At 39.6% G+C, this 16,017-nt stretch overlaps 1 protein-coding gene across 1 annotated transcript; it reads left to right on the forward strand.

Annotated features, from left to right (window-relative positions):
• Positions 1-4,382: 4,382 nt before the first annotated feature.
• LOC138007285 (polycomb group RING finger protein 1-like) lies at positions 4,383-15,440 on the forward strand. The gene is made up of 10 exons (XM_068854099.1): positions 4,383-4,514; positions 5,014-5,113; positions 5,936-6,032; positions 6,984-7,039; positions 7,163-7,225; positions 8,013-8,133; positions 8,650-8,704; positions 9,307-9,405; positions 12,758-12,838; positions 14,111-15,440. Exons 1-10 carry the CDS (start codon positions 4,500-4,502, stop codon positions 14,177-14,179), a joined length of 756 nt encoding a protein of 251 aa, XP_068710200.1. The 5' UTR covers positions 4,383-4,499; the 3' UTR covers positions 14,180-15,440.
• The last annotated feature ends 577 nt before the right edge of the window (positions 15,441-16,017 follow it).

Below are 16,017 nucleotides of genomic sequence, written 5' to 3' on the forward strand. Positions count from 1 at the left end.
GAAGTACCTCCTTCCTGCCAAAGGCTACAACAAAAGAAGACTGTATGAGTGTGTTTCTCATAAAGATCACATTTCTTGCGGGTGTCCCTCTTACATATATAATTCTGTTTGTAAACACAGCCTTGGCTGTGGCTGAAAAGCTGAACAAACTGCTCCCTCATCTGCAGTACATCATGCACAGAAAGGTGAACAGCGCAGGCCAGCAAATTCTTCATTACTGAAGCCACCCAAGGAGGTAGGATCGTCCAAAAGCAGTAGAGTGCAAGCAGTACCCGTTCGAGTTTCCAGGGAAATCAATTATCGTGCCATTGGACATGAAGAAAGATGTACGCAGATCCGAACAAAAAAGAGAAACACCTACCTTCTGCAAAGTGAACTTCGAAATACTACTGCGTGAAACGCAGTTTTATTACGGAAAGGTTTCCTTATTTCAGCGATAGCACATTTCTTAAAGTATCCAGTGAAGTGAGGAACAAAATTACGCAGTCTCACTGCAGTATTCTTCAGTAGGAGCTTGACTTTTGATGTGTGACTATATTCTGTTTCTAATCCATTCCAAAGTCGAAGTGCACAATTAGCCATGTTGGAAACAAGCAGGGTAGAAGGGTAGGGTTTGTTTGGGTCGAAAAATAAAGCCAACCACTGAAAGAGCACCCAAGCACTAGTCAGAATATGAACTTTAGCGTGGTTGCAAAAAAGGCGGCGTGGGCGTCTCGAATATTGCTTTGTATAGAAACCATACAAAGCTCTTCAAAATCACATCTTTTCAAAGCAAAAACACTGACATTTGGTGAACTTACCAACTTTTAGTTGCTCTTTTAGGTGTCATGCAAAGTTTTTCAAGTTAATTGATTTTAGTTAGTTATACCCAACACGCTGTTCGTTTAGAACATGGCTAATTTACCAATGTTGTTGTTCCTTTTTTCGCCATCAAAGTACGTTGTTAGCATTACCATCAGATCTACTTGAACAACTTTACAGTAAACGACTAAACGAACAAAAGGAACATTAGACTGCATGTGTGATCCATCGCTCATCTTGAAGCTCGCTCGGCCTTGAGGCATCCACACTAGCTTTATTAGGATCATAGCACAGAACTCACGCTACCCGCAGATTACAAAAGTGAAAAATGAAGACTCACAAGCATGGTAAACAACTAAGAATTAGAAAATATGTCTTCCTAAAGCTAGAATTTTTTTTACTACAAATGTAAGAATTTAGCAGACGTTCCTGGATCCACGTGCAAAACTACAAGTGCATGCTGGACGTCGGCCGGAGCAGTGTCCTTGTTTAATTCATTTTTATGCATTTTGCAACCGATTAACTCATTTCTTGATTCTGAAGTATTTATCAACTATTTATTTAATTTGAGTTTATTTAATTTACACGAAATGGATATTAATAATATAGAAAAAGCCGTTTTAAGTTGTAGTAGAGTTCAGTTACAGAGAGCAGAAAAAGGGAGCTTAACTTGACGAGTAAGATATAGGAATGCGAGGACAGTGGAAACGTAGTGACAGGAAAAAAGTAGGTGTGGTGAAAAAAAATGCTCGTGCTTTTTCCGCATGTTGTTTACTTTATTTCGGGTAACCCTCATGACTGGGGTTAAAGGAGTTTTGTTGCTGTTACGTGCGATCTAATTTTTAGGTATGGCCAACTGAAAAAATCATTTTCGCCATTGCACAACTCTGGATGATCAACGTGTTTGAGCATCGAGTCTAATTGGAAATTGCTTCCGTCCTTTTTGATTGGCTAAAGCAATTACTTTGGTCATATGTTTGGTTTTACGACACTTGATTGAAACTCTCTCTATTGAGCTTATTATATAATTTTCGATAGATCAGATTACCCGAAAGCTAGTTAATTAGTAATTGCCATGACGTGCTTATTTGGGCCAAGCCAATGACAAATGTTAGTTTTTTTCTTCGAATTAAGAAAAAAAGAAATTATAAAGGAACTAAAAAGTATCATAACTGTATAAAAAGCATAGCTCACAAAAATCGCCAGTGAAAACGATATAATAATAACTTATTACTTCCACAAGGGATTCCCCTAAGCAAATCACGAGAGTTAAGCATGTCAAGTTTGTCATTTTGTTACAAATTATAGAAGCCTAATCAGGTCAGATCACGAGATTTATTGCGTTTTCCTTTTGAGATTCCTCATAATGTAATTTTACACGGGGCGGTTTCAACCAAAAAGTGCAACCAGGAAAATTCTTAGGGGATTTTTCTGAGCAACAAAGCGTTTTCGGTTCATTTGCATTTCCGTTTCCGCCTTTATTAAAGATATTTGTGCACCGATGGTGTGACTGAATTGAACACAGAGGCTAGTCATATCTCTTTCGTTTTCGTTTTCCACTGAATAGGGTAGATTGTCGCGACTCTTGTTTAAAAGGTCTGTACAGCCTTTTCTAATAACATTAAAGTTCATATTTCGTCAGGAATCGCCTGATCCCTCAGTAAGGACTAAACCAAACTCCGACACTTTCCATATTAAACACTTCATTAAATACTAATATATAATGTTAATAGGACTTAGTGGAGTCCAATTTGGTCTGTAATCATACGAGTGATTAACAAAATCGGACGACCACGTAGTGGGAGTCCGATTTATTTAATGCACACTCTAAGCACAGCTGGTTAAAATGTGGGTAAGAGAATTTTAGCCAACGTTTAACGCGAATAATATTTTATACTCTGGATCATAATGACTTATCCACTAGGTAACGTTATCTGGCCTTTAAACAACTGGACTGGTCTTTAAGAACCTTTATTATATGGCCAGTGTTTCTGGCCGATATAACGCGCGCTGTGATTATTGGCCTATTATGGATTATGCAAATTAGCTTTTTCTTCTTTAGAACCGTTCTGTTAGCCATGTAATAAACAACTTAATAACCTTGACCGTTCGGTCGTTACAGCAAAATCTCAAATCTCGGCCTAGCTGTATTGACCTCGCTATAGCAAAGCCTCAGTTTGAGATTTTGCTGTAACGACCTCACTCTCGGTTATTAAGTAGTTATCAAAATGCCGCTGTAATAGTTCTACAAGTTTGGAATAGTATTGAGCAGTCTTAAAAACAATCTTTGCTTTTACAAATTTAAGCGTTTCTAAAAAATTGTATCATTAACCCCTTACTCACCGAGCGTGAGGACCGTTCTGGGGAATACTGCATGGCCCGAGGTCGTGGAAGTACGGAAGTCCATACTAAAAACGACCGAGGGCCAATATTCGCCACTACAGTTCCCGAGCAAGTGAGGTTAATAAGTTGTTTATTATATGGCATTGTTTCTTTGAACGATCGGACACTTCTCTGCTTGGTGAATGTTCTGAATCTTCGTCTTACATCAGCGAACTTTGAACGGTAAACTTTTACATTTAAAAATTAATTTCCGCTTGCTATAATTGTACTAGCTGTTGTGATAAAAACGGAAACGGGCCGTTTCCTTGGTAATGGTCCTTACTGTAAAATTCCGACCAAAAACCAGCCAATCACGGTGCTCATTTAGCCTGGGAATTGTTTGCCATTCTTCTTTCTCTCTCAATTTTCTTATTTCAAGTGACCTATGCTTTTCTTTTGTTGTTGTGTTTGCCTTTCTTTTATCCTTTTTTCTCTCCTAGCTAGATTACCTTTTTAGTTATTTTCTAGGGAACGTTGTAACTTACTTTAGGTCTTATTATTATTATTATTAATTTCATGGTTATCTATTTACGCGTGCGCGGTGCAAATAAACATTTGTTGTTGTTGTCGCGGTTGTTATGATGCAGAGAACGAAGAGTTTCGAGTTTTAAGCAGCGACGACGTCGACGGCTACCGTAGTGGCGTTGTGGAAACTCCCAAATGACTACCGCTGGTGTGTTTCAATGAGAAAATATCAAAATGTGAATGATCTCGTTCTCAGAGATAAAGTGGAATAAAGTACATCAATAAAACTCGTATTTGGCCCTGAACTGACAATGTTTCCCAATGATCTGTCACATCACGAGCTAGTACATCTGTGGTTTCTAATTTTAGCGTGATTCCTATTCGCTGGCTTTTGACAGTTGACTCTGAAATGGCTTTTTTCCTTTCCGTTTTAAAACTCGTGCGATTCAAGAAAAATTTATTGCCTAACTGGTGAATTCGACAGTAAATTTCAATTGAAAAACCGATTGCACTCATCGCTTCGTGATTCATGCGATATCGGTTTTTCGCGTGAAATTTATCGTGGAATTCATTTGTTAGGCAATGAATTTTTCCATAAAAGAGAGATAAGAGAATGCAAGCACTATCCAGAAACACCAAAACGCGGACAATTCCACAACCCTTTATTTTCAATAACCGTACAGCCAGTGGGAATAAATGACCCGGGAGCTCCGGCTTTGCCTTATGGTTTACCCGATGCACTGGTGAATCAGTTGGAATGATTATTTGTGTGGACGTTCGGAATCTGGGATCGACATCGATTCAAAATGGCGGAAAGATTGCAATAGATCATTCGTGAATGCAGAACAAAAATGGACTCCAAAGAGGTACAATTAGTTGATGATTATAACCTAAAAGAACAGATGGCTATCAGTTTAATCAGTAGGATGTTAATGAATGCATGCACATTCGCAATTTTAGTCAATAACGCTAAAGTTGCCTCGCTGAAATCCTGCGTTAGCGCTTTGGACCAGTTTTTCTGTACATTAATTTGACTATCCTGATGTGTTCTCATCGATCAGTACTACATTTAAAAGGTTCTTTCCAAGTCGATCACTTATGCCGAAATAATGTGTTACAGAGTTACGGGAGACAAGACCTGCAGTTTCCGAGAAGACTTAAGCCTAATCTGGAACTTTGTGCTGATGAGATGAAGGAGGAAGCACTTCCCCCTCAAGTATTTTAAGATCCTACGTATTGGTCTGAGTGGGGCTCGAACTCATAAGTTCCAGCACATTAGTCCAGTGCGCTATTGGCTGAGCAAAGTGTAGTCTGTGATTAAAATTTATTACGGTTTTTAACATTGTTTTTGTTTTTCCCCCGTAGGTTGTCATTAAAATCCGTGATCTTAATCCCCATGTAGTTTGCAGTCTGTGTGCAGGATATTTTGTTGATGCTACGACTATCACAGAATGTCTTCATACATGTATGTAAGCTTTCTTCTTAGTGTATCCCTCTTTTAAGTGTAAAATCCTTTTAAAAAATGAAGATTGAAGATTCAGGAGATGAAGACCTAACCTATCAAGTGGTAAATGGCAAAAACACGCAGTTTCTGTTGTTTTCCTGTTGTTAATTTGCAATGTCTTTTGAGTCATGTCAGGTGAATTTCTGAAGGATCTTTGTCTTCCACACACCCAGGCTGGTATGTGGAAAATGTAGACCAAAAAACAAAGGATCCAACAACACAAAAAATATATCAAAGAGTAAATGACAAAACACAGGGTCTCTTGCTTTCCTGTTGTTTATAATGGCCAGTGAGTCATTTCAGGTGAATTATCTGAGGGTCTTTGTTTATGGTTTTTGTTTTCCATACACTGGCCTGGGTGTATGGAAAACAAAGAGTAAGACCATGGGGTAATTCACTTAAAATTACTCACCAGCCATTGTAAACAAAGTATAACTATAGAATGATGTGTTGTGCTATGTTGTCCTATATTGTGCACTATTATGTTTGAGTCTCTTTTTAAACATTCAATTGGAAACTGCGTAGATTTTCACAAGCCTTACTGTTGCCACCTAACAAAGCTTTTTACAAATTGTCTGCCCATCAGGATGGGTGAATTTGATTGACAGTCACGCCTCCTTGCAAAGTTTGCACAGTTGTAAGATGAACACCGTTGCATGGGTTGTTGAGTTGACGTATTTACACGTAATTGTCAAATGTGAAAGTTTGTTGGGTGGCCATGGTAAGGCTCATTGCACTGTAATGTTGTAAGTTCAAATCTGATTTAAGAATAATTTTTTGAAGTTTGCAAGAGCTGTATTGTGAAGTATTTCCAAACCAGCAAAAATTGCCCAATGTGCAACTTACAGATACATGAAACCCAGCCTCTCTTCAATATCAGGTAAATTTCAAAGTTAAGACAATGTTCGCATGTACTATGTATTGTGCCAAGTACAGCTGTACTATATGCTGTGTGGAGAGGGGTTTGTTATGGCTGTAACAATGGTCTTATACCAGCCAAAAATATAGGTATATCTGATTGGAAACCAACCAAGTGAAATTTAAAGAGTTCCAAGACTTGAGCTTCATGGTCTCTGTGGGGTTATTTGTCAAAAAAAAAAAAACCTTAGAGGTTCCCCAATGACAAGTAAAATCATCAGGTTATTCTGGCATTAGACAGAAAAATCTATCCTCATGGGGAGGGGGGGGGAGGGAGGACAGTTGGGTTAACCCATTGACTCCCAGGGGTTCCCCATTGACGAGTAAAATTGTTTGGCGGTAGACAGAGTAAACTACTACATGTAAGTCTGGCCAGTTAAGGCCAGTTTGGGTGTCAAAGGTTTAATTACAGAGGAGTTTTGGAGTGTCACTGGACATAGTTGTTGTCCAAGTAAAACTACATTCCAGGTTATTTTTATTTTGGTATCCTAGTACAAAAACACTGTTCATAGTCAAAAACAGGGTTGAAAAAGTAAGAATAATGGAGAAAAGCATTATTCTACTTGAAGCAATTTACTTATTCTAATTTACCAGTCTGAGGTAAATCGGTTGAAAACTGTGGTATCAGTGAATCTTTCCTTTTGGGTCTCTTGGGTCAAATGGAAAGGGAAAGTACATATCACATCCAACAAAGTTGGGACTTGTGTTTACTGTGGCAAACTTGTCCCAGCAATGTGCAGAACATATAACAGAGTGTGCAAACAGTTACAATGTATAAGAGCCAATAATAATGGGAGTCGTTTGTCAACAATATTTCATATATTGGGCACAGAGCCGAATGTGAATAATGGGTTACCACCATCATTACAATAGTTGTGATGAATCATAAAATTTGTGGATCACTTTTGTACAGGCTTGACAGAACGATGCAGGACATTGTGGGGAAACTTGTTCCTGGTATTCTTGAAGGTAAAGTTGTTTTAGAATTTCTATAAAATAAGGTAATGCAATTTTGCCATATTTTATGACATGTTTTTTGTATCTGTTGTGTGAAGTGCCAAGGACATTATTGTATTGTTTTCCATGTTGCAGCTGAAGATAAAAGAAGAAGAGAATTTTATGAATCTAGAGGAATGGCAATGGTGAAACCCCAGGGTAATGGAATGTTTTATTCAGAGTGTCACTGGGTGAAGTTTGTTGACTCATTTAATTATTGTTTGTTTAATTAATTGTTTATTTTCGGGCAAACTACCCTTGATTTCTTTCTGGCTTTGCTAGCATGGTCTCTTGTACCTTTTTCAAGTATAATGCCAAGCGGGCCACATTTGCTGGAAAGGAAAAGATGACCCGCGACTCAGTGGATTTTCGTGCCCTATTCTGCCAATAGTGTCTTCTTTGACGTCCCACAGTATTTTAGAAATGAGGCTCCCAAAACAGGGCCTATGCCTTACCCTCCTTATCCATGAAAACTTGACAGACATGAAAGTCGAGCCACTTGCAGACATGAAATCAAGGCTGTACATTTTTCTCAATACTAGTAATACGCAATGATGACATCAACAAGGAAGAAAAATGCCAAGAAACAGTATGTTTAATGAGCTCTGCAGACCCTGCATGTGCATTTTTTGCATTTCTTTACCGTGTTCCTTCAATAAATGAAGTGAGATGGCTAAATTTGTTGTTTTGTGGACAATATGAGCACACAAGATTTAACTTTCGTTTTTTGTGTAAGCCATTTTAATTCCAGTTGGCACACATTTTGCACTGAGGCAAGATAAAAACGGAGAAATACAACAAAACTTTTGTAAATAGACTTATAATTTAGATTCTAACCCTAATTATTTTTATTCTTAAGTAGTTAGGGTTTGGAGGCAAAGAAAATTGATAATCCAACAAAGTTTAACCCGTTTTAACACAAAGTGAACAACCCTTCAATTGACAGAGGACAAGGAAAACAAGAGGGCTTCCTTGGAGAACTTTGTTAAACGCGACTATTCTGAGAACAAGAACTTGTATCGGGATGATGAACAAGTATCACTATGTGTTGAGAGATTTGATGAGAGGTCAGTTGAAATCATCACAGAACTAATGCAACACGTACTTATGGGCGCTAACAGTTAAAAGTCGGAACGAATACCGGTCGTTTCGCCAACGTGTCAGTTCGTCAACGACCTATTCGCCAACGTATGAAGTCTATTGTCACATTATCTTCTTTTGGTAATCTGTAAATACATTTCAGATCTATTTCACAAAGTATTTTGGACGTTGGCGAACTGACATATAAGCATTGGTGAACTGACATTAGACGTTGGCGAATGGACTTCATACGTTGGCGAACAGGTCGTTGGCGAACTGAAGCGTTGGCGAAACGACCGGTTACCGTCGGAACTCTGTACATTTTAAGGGTCGTAAGTGTCGAACAGGAGCACCCCCACCCTGCAAGCAGAGCCTTTCTTTTGCTTGACAAAAGGAGGCTCTGCTCGCAGGGTGGAGCACCCCGAGTCACCGTTAAAATAGCATCTCTTCAAAAATAAGATAGTCAAATGAAAATGATGTTTTTTCCACACATTTCTCAATAGCATGGAAGAAGAGGAAGATGACACTAAAACAGAAAGAGCTGTAGAAACTGTTGGGGTCAGTTCTTCATTAAACTCAAGATTATTGAATGTGATTATTGGTCAAGTCATAAATGTTAGGCCTCGTCCACACTTATCCGGACATTGTTTAATCCGCAAATTTATCTCTACGGATTGATAAAATTTCCTCGTCCACATGTAGTATCCGGATTCGTTTTAGTTTCCAGGACTCCTCGGTGACTATTGTCAATACAGCATGCGCCATCGAGCGTGCGAGTGTGGCGACAAGAGAAGCGATGGCATTTCGTTCAGTGGTGACTGGATCTGAGTTTGCAAAGACTTCGGATTTGAAAAGTAACCGGATGATTCCAAATTCCTTGCGAGTTCAACTCTTCAGAGCAGATTCAAAAAGTTGCGGATTCGTCGGATACGTGTGGACGGAAGTCGAATCCGCAAAGGAAAAGTTTCAAAAATGTCTGGATTGCATTTGTCAGCAGGAAACTGTGTTCGCTGAGAACAACGCATTGCTGGAATTATTGTCGGTCTAGTCACAAGGGTTTTTGTTTTTGATTTTCTACAATGGAACTCCTCTGGAGCTAGGTCGTTTATCTAGGTCGCCCGACGCTAGGAAACTAGTTTTTCTTGTATTTGTTATTGCAGATACTCAGCAAAAAGTACATTCGGTGTTCAGCTCGCATGATGGTTGTTCAGCTGCAGAAACTGTTGAGAATGAAACTTAATATTCCGGAGGACAAACAGGTTTGTGCTTTCCGAAAAAAAAAAAGAAATAAAAGCTGAACAAGGAACATTTCTGGTGTCAAATTGAATATAAATTGATGATACTTTTTTGTTAAGGTTACCGTATACCTTCAGATCGGCAATTTTCTTCAAATTTGGATTTTTCAGTTAAAGTAATGATCGAAATGGGATCTCTAATGTAAAAAATAAATCATTCAAAAAGATTAAATATTGGCGGAGAAATGGCGGTTTTACGTTTTGGCCGGAAGTAAAAATTACCCGCCTGATTGACAGTTTTAGCGCTGTTTTTTCGAATCAATTTTTTCACTCGAAGCGGACACTTTAAAGAGCTAAAACTCACAGGGAATTTGTCCGATTGCCCCCAAATTTTGTCAGGGGCTAGGTTAACATATAAACAACAAAAAGGTATCTGCGAATTTTTTATTTCAATTTTTTTTTTCCGAGGGCGATTTTTGTACGAACACTTCACATTTTTTTAATACTATTTCGAAAACGTTCTATAATTTTTCACTGCAACTGAGTATGGCAAAACACAGACACGTTTTTTATAGCGCTTTGGGTCGGGAAACGGAGGAACAAAATAAAATAGCGAAAAGCAAAATTTGCTTTGACTTGTAGCTTTGAAAAGGTGATTCGGACGCTCGCATTTAGAGGTCGTGAAAACTTCGACAATTCATTTAATTTCAAAATTTTTGATATGGTTTGATAGCCAGCGCTATAAGCTTTAATTTGATATAGGGGTTTAGGTATCTACTGTTTAAACCAGACGCGCTGCATCGCTCGGACGCGAGACACCCCAGAAGGTATACGGTAACCTTAATTAAGTATAGACAAACTTTAATTTTTTAGCATTAGGTCGTCATATTCTATAATCCCCTAATAAGAGAGCACGGATTATTCAAAGTGCATTGCACAATCAACTATCTGTGAAACTAGAGCTCAATGTTCCTAGTAACCTTTTTGGAATTTTGCTTAAAAGATTCCAAATTTCATAAAACAATTGAGAGATTTAGTATCAAGTTTACGTGAAACGCGAACTGACCACGTAACCATGATTTTCCCGCCATTTTTCGCGTTTGCTGGCTCCCGCTTGCCATTTCTTTGTGAAATGAGGCATTTTCACGTTTGCCGTGTACGCGGAAGTTTCTTTTCGTTTTTCTTCTACGTAACAACTTGTTTGAGGAAAAAAGAAGCCCAAAACAATTTCCGATAAGTCAAACAAGGAAAAAATAGATTTCATCGTTCTAGGTCGTTCGTAACTGACTCCTTACCGCAATTTTTTGTGTTGACTCACAAAACAGCTTCATCGAAACTCGCAAAATTTGACAGGTAAGGATTTTCATTTTAATAGCGTCTTTTTCTACGAACAATGTTTAAAAAGACTACTACTTTTTGTTTTTGTCTTTTGTTAACTAAATACTCGGGGTTAACAGAGTTCATTCCGATTTTCCGTGGGTCACGCGAACCTTACGTCACAAGCTTTACTCCATTTTACATGAAACGTGCAAGCCGACGTTTGCCGTTTCACATAAACTTGATGCTAAATCTCTCTACATGTATGTACTCATCAGTGCTTTTCCAACGCAAAAGTTTACCAGTTTTTGACGGCTTCTACCTCACTTAATTATTATCAAACCGTGAAGCATATAAAATGAGGAGGTTAGCTCATAGTTTTACAAGATCTGTTAACCCTTTAAGCCCCGAGGGGTTCCCCATTGACGAGTAAAATCGTCTGGCGTTAGTCAGAGTAAAATCTATAAGTGCCATTTGGCACTATCGGGGCTGAAAGGGTTAAACGGGGACATAGTTTTTTCACGCTGTTAGCTTAACCCTTTAAGCCCCGAGGGGTTCCCCATTGACGAGTAAAATCGTCTGGCGTTAGACAGAGTAAAATCTATAAGTGCCATTTGGCACTATCGGGGCTGAAAGGGTTAACACTTCCAAGGAAAAAATTCGTTTGTTCGTACGACAGAAGATACTCAGCATCGCTTTACGCGAAACGGCACATGACAAACCGCTGCCTACTGCTTGTTGTAAAACCATGAAGGTTCTCTTAGAGTGGTTTTCAATTGAGCGCCGTAAAACAAATACCAAAGTAATTTACTTCTACTAATCACAGCAGGTGTAAAGAGCACATTGAACCTATCCAAATTCGTACCAATTCCAAGTAACTTGCTCAAAGCGCGGGAAAAGTCGTGCGTGCAAGTCGCAATTGGTTTTGGTCTTCCTTTTCATTGGCTTATAAACTGGCGCGAAATTTTTAAACCAATCACTAAGCGTACTAAGACAGTCATTCGGAAACTGCTCCATTGTAACTGGTCTTTCTTTGGTGAGAATTTGCTTGACATCTGATTTTTTGCAAACGCAAATTGCAGCTCTTTGCAGTAAAACGCGATGCTGAATAGAGACCTAAGATTGACGTTTTTCCCCTTTTACGGCAAACCGCAATCGTTTAAAAGTCACGTGACTCCGATCTCACCGTCCCGTTCGAGGTTTGAGGTTCACGTTTCAACGGCAAGAATCCTGTCTAGCGGCAAGTGAATAACGACAGAATTTTTTGTTAGTTTTAAGCCTTTAAAGCCACGTATTGACTTGAAATTTGCTGAAGAGTGAGGGGTTTATTTGATACAGTTGCGAGAAGTGACAAAAATTACCAACCAACTACATCTACGTCGAGTTTATCCTTTGTTGGAGCCGCCATCTTGCGAGTATCCCCTGATGTAAAGTAACCCTCAATCTCTAAGGCCGGACTATTCACGTACGGCGATCACTGTAAACAGCGGGCCGACGTCTGCGGTTGCGATCTTAGAGGAAACCCTCATTTAAGGTCTCAAATCTCTTATGTACACAATGACGTCAGCAAAGACTTTCTTTAGGGGCTATTTACACGAGACCGAGACGAACTCAGACCGGCATGAGTTCGTGTCGGCCTCCATTCATTTCTTTTTTTGCGTTTACATGAGACCGGCCTTACAATGAAGTCACATACGTCTGACCTCGTCTCGGTCGCGGGACCGAGACGAGAAACTCTCGTACCGGTCTGAGTTCTACGGATCTCACACCGGGTCCAGAAATTTCAAGCCTGTATGCTTTTGGGTCAGCGATATATTTATTAGACAAAAGATATCATTTCGTCCCGGAATATGTGCTATCGTCAGACTGCTGCTCTTTTGGCTTGTTACCAACTTCACTTACCAAAAAAGTAATCAGAAGATCGCGGGGTTTACTCCCATTCTTCAGCACTCGTATTTTTCACGAGTATTTTGGCGTCATTAATATAGGAATTCTCATTATTTATTAACCGATGCATTAATTTACCATCACTCGTACACCTTTTTGACACTTTTTGCAGGTGGACATTGTTTGTAATGATCAAATCATACATCCATTTAGAACAATGAAGTTTATTTGGATAAGCCAGTGGTTAAACAGGGTATGTACCATTTTTTGCTGTGCGTGCTCTAATAGACCAGTTTCGATTACTAAAATTTAACCTAAAACAATGAACATGATTTCAATGCTCTGGGGAATAAAAATAAGGATCTGTATGAGTTTATTCCCCAGAGCCTCGATGTGATGCTTTTTGTTTACGACTGAATTTTAAGATATCGATATTGGGCTATTAGGGATTATTGTTGAAGAAGGGATAAAATTGCCGTTTATAGACAACAATGCTGGTTTCATATCAGTGTTAGCTGATTGGCTAATTTGCCGTTGTCTAGACAACGATGGTTGCGTCATACTCGCGTCTATTTGCCACAATGTAATAGCCAATCAGGAAGGCTCCTTTTAGGACATAAACCAATAATATTGCGAGAAAGTTATAGACAACGCTTGCTCTTCCTTGTGTCATGATTTTGGTCAAGCTCTGAAATAAACACTTTCTTTGGCGTTTAATATAGTAGTTAAAAACAAATCGACAGTAGTTCAGCGTTGTCTGTTCTCATATCGACAACGATATTCGTCATCACAGTGGTCAAAATTTGTTGTGGACTCACGAGGCGCACCCACAGCATTTTGACCACTGTGATGACGAATATACAGACAACGTCGAACCACTTTCGATTTGTTAAATGCATGAAAATGTAATCTTTTATTCAAGGGTCAAGCTCTTTTTATAGCCCAGGCCCCAGTTTTTCATAGCGGTATCCACCGGATAAATCACTATCCAGTGGATAAGTAATATCGAAACCAATTGCGCGATCCAATGGATGTTAATTTATCCGGTGGATAGCACTATCCACCTTTTGAACAACTGGGGCCAGCACAAGAGCTGTACCAATTGGGGAAATTTGTAATCAACTTAAAATGCTTCTTGATGTGAGGGGAAAACCGGGGTACCCGGGGAAAACCGCTAAGAGAAGAGTGCAGAACCCTGACACATTGGTGAACCATGAACCAGTGCATCAAGCTAACCCCCCTCCCCATTCCACCCCGCCATGAGGCAAACCCGTGCCTCAACTCTGCTGCGTTGTGTTAAATACCAACCTTTTACCGTGACATAGGTAAGCTTTTCCACGGCTACTTATGGACCCCACCCCCTATTCGCCGTGGTAAACAAGCATCTAGCCAGGAAATACGAGGTTTTCTTGCGAAAAGAATACTGCTGCACGTGTGGCGTGCATTTTAGTACATTCCCAACCCGTTCTTTGCGAATGGCCAAACCAAAATCTCAAACACTTGTGTTTTCTGCTTGTTTCTTTAGGAACCACCAATGGTTCTTTATTACCGTGTACGAAGTACGACGCAAAATGTTGCCATGACAGCCAGTTAGTTCACCGAGACCTAGCTGAGGGCGCTCTTATAAAGCCTTAGTCCTTCATTAGCCTGAAAGTCTTTGTAAGGCAGGGACTTGTGTGCGTAGCCTACCCACCATTCGCAAGAGCCTTGCTTTCTGGCTACAAGAAAGTTAGCAGCTTTCAAGACGTTAAGCCAAGCTTACGTTCTTTTTTACCCAACTTCGATTTACGTCGTCAGGTTTAGAAAATGACGTGTTTTACGGAGGCCAGGACAATTGTTGGTTGTAATTTGTCCGAATATGTTATCTTGTCTGAACAGAAGCTCGTGACCTTGTTGTTGTTGATATTTATTTGTTTGAGCAGGTGGGAGTTTTGGCAGCTTTTCACCCATATACACATAGAGGGCAGCCACAACACCGGGAACTTCATCCCCTACTCTTCTCGAATAGTGTGTGGGCTCTTTAACGAACCACAGGGAACTAATGAACATGGAAGTTATTTGTGAGACGGGACCTCCGGCTTATCGTCCTTATCCAAGAGGAATTGAAAGTCTAATCATTTGCGGATGCAATTACAAAGGCAGCACTCTCTCCTCAGTTATTTAAAGACCCTGAGTGTTGGTCCGGCCGGAGTCGAACTCACGACCTCCCGCATGGCAGCCCGGTGCTCAACCAACTGAGCCACCGGTGCGCGGTTGAAGCGTTTAACTCTGGTTCAGAGCTTGGGTTTTTTGAGTAGTAAAATTTCCTTATTTGGATGTAACGTAGTCGCGCATTTTCCCGGTCCTGCAGCTTCGATCTTATTTTTGTCCATATTTGGGCATAAAATTGATGTCCTAAAAGAGTTGCAAGTTACGCGCTTCAAGGTCATGTGTTTCTGGTCTGAAAGAATACGTTAATTGCTGCTAATTAACAATTAGACCCGTAGCCCGTAAGGGCTACGGGTCATTTGTCTAATTGTTTTAGTATCACCCAACTAGTCGGACAGAAAAGGCAATAATAAAGTTAGCAAATGCAAGTTAAAGAATTATTTATTTGGGAATAAGACGAAAAAAAGCGTCACGCTTTTCGCTACTCGAGGACTATTCCTAATAGTCTTCTAGTAGCGTAGCCAATCAAAATGCAGGATTTGCATTAGTCCACTAGCTGGGTGATACTAAGTGTTGTTAAGATATTAGAGATATATTATAACTTTCTTGCAATGATATATTTGTACTTTTCTGCAAGATAACCTATAACAGTTTGAAAACTTGGTTAAGTCTTATTGTTGTCGGAAATACAACTGTTACTCAATGTGCTATTTCACCTCCTTTGTTGAGAAGCGTAATGTTTGAAAATAATGGAAACTTCAGTTTTTGCCGGCGAAGGATCCCGATTTCTGGTCTGACTGGTGGCGTTTTTTACAACCATCAGAAAATTGAATTTTAGAGAAGAGAAAGTGATGAGTATAAGGGTAGGGTTGTTTTTTAACTGCTTTTGCACGTTTGGGTGCCAAAGTTGGACAAACACTTAAGTGATATCTCTGGAGGCATATCTCAATATTCTGCATTTATTCGGTAGCAGGAGCTCATCAAGAGGAGCCTCTATCTCCTCTAATTCCTTGAGTCAACCCTTTCCCGAGTAAATTTATTTTTAGGAACAGGTTTTTCCCGCGAAAAGTATCAATTCCCTTGACGCTGAGATAGCTCTGTTTTGATTGGCTTTTACAACAGTGGGCGTGCTGAATGTCCCAAGGGAGATTGGCTTTTACAACAGTGAGCGTGCTCAATCTCCCAAGGGAGGTGTTCTATAAATAAATCTACTCGGGAAAGGGTTGACTCCGAGGCCAAGTATGGGAGATAGAGGCTCCTCTTAATGAGCTCCTGTTCGGTAGT

The sequence above is a fragment of the Montipora foliosa genome, chromosome 6 (genome assembly GCF_036669935.1).
Source record: "Montipora foliosa isolate CH-2021 chromosome 6, ASM3666993v2, whole genome shotgun sequence".
Lineage (NCBI taxonomy): Eukaryota > Metazoa > Cnidaria > Anthozoa > Scleractinia > Acroporidae > Montipora > Montipora foliosa.

What these genes read in the sequence shown, in the direction of transcription:
- LOC138007285 (XM_068854099.1), top strand. An exon ending in TGTTCCTGGTATTCTTGAAG is followed by an intron (nt 7,040 to 7,162) that starts GTAAAGTTGTTT and finishes TCCATGTTGCAG; the next exon opens with CTGAAGATAAAAGAAGAAGA. An exon ending in GAGCTGTAGAAACTGTTGGG is followed by an intron (nt 8,705 to 9,306) that starts GTCAGTTCTTCA and finishes TTGTTATTGCAG; the next exon opens with ATACTCAGCAAAAAGTACAT.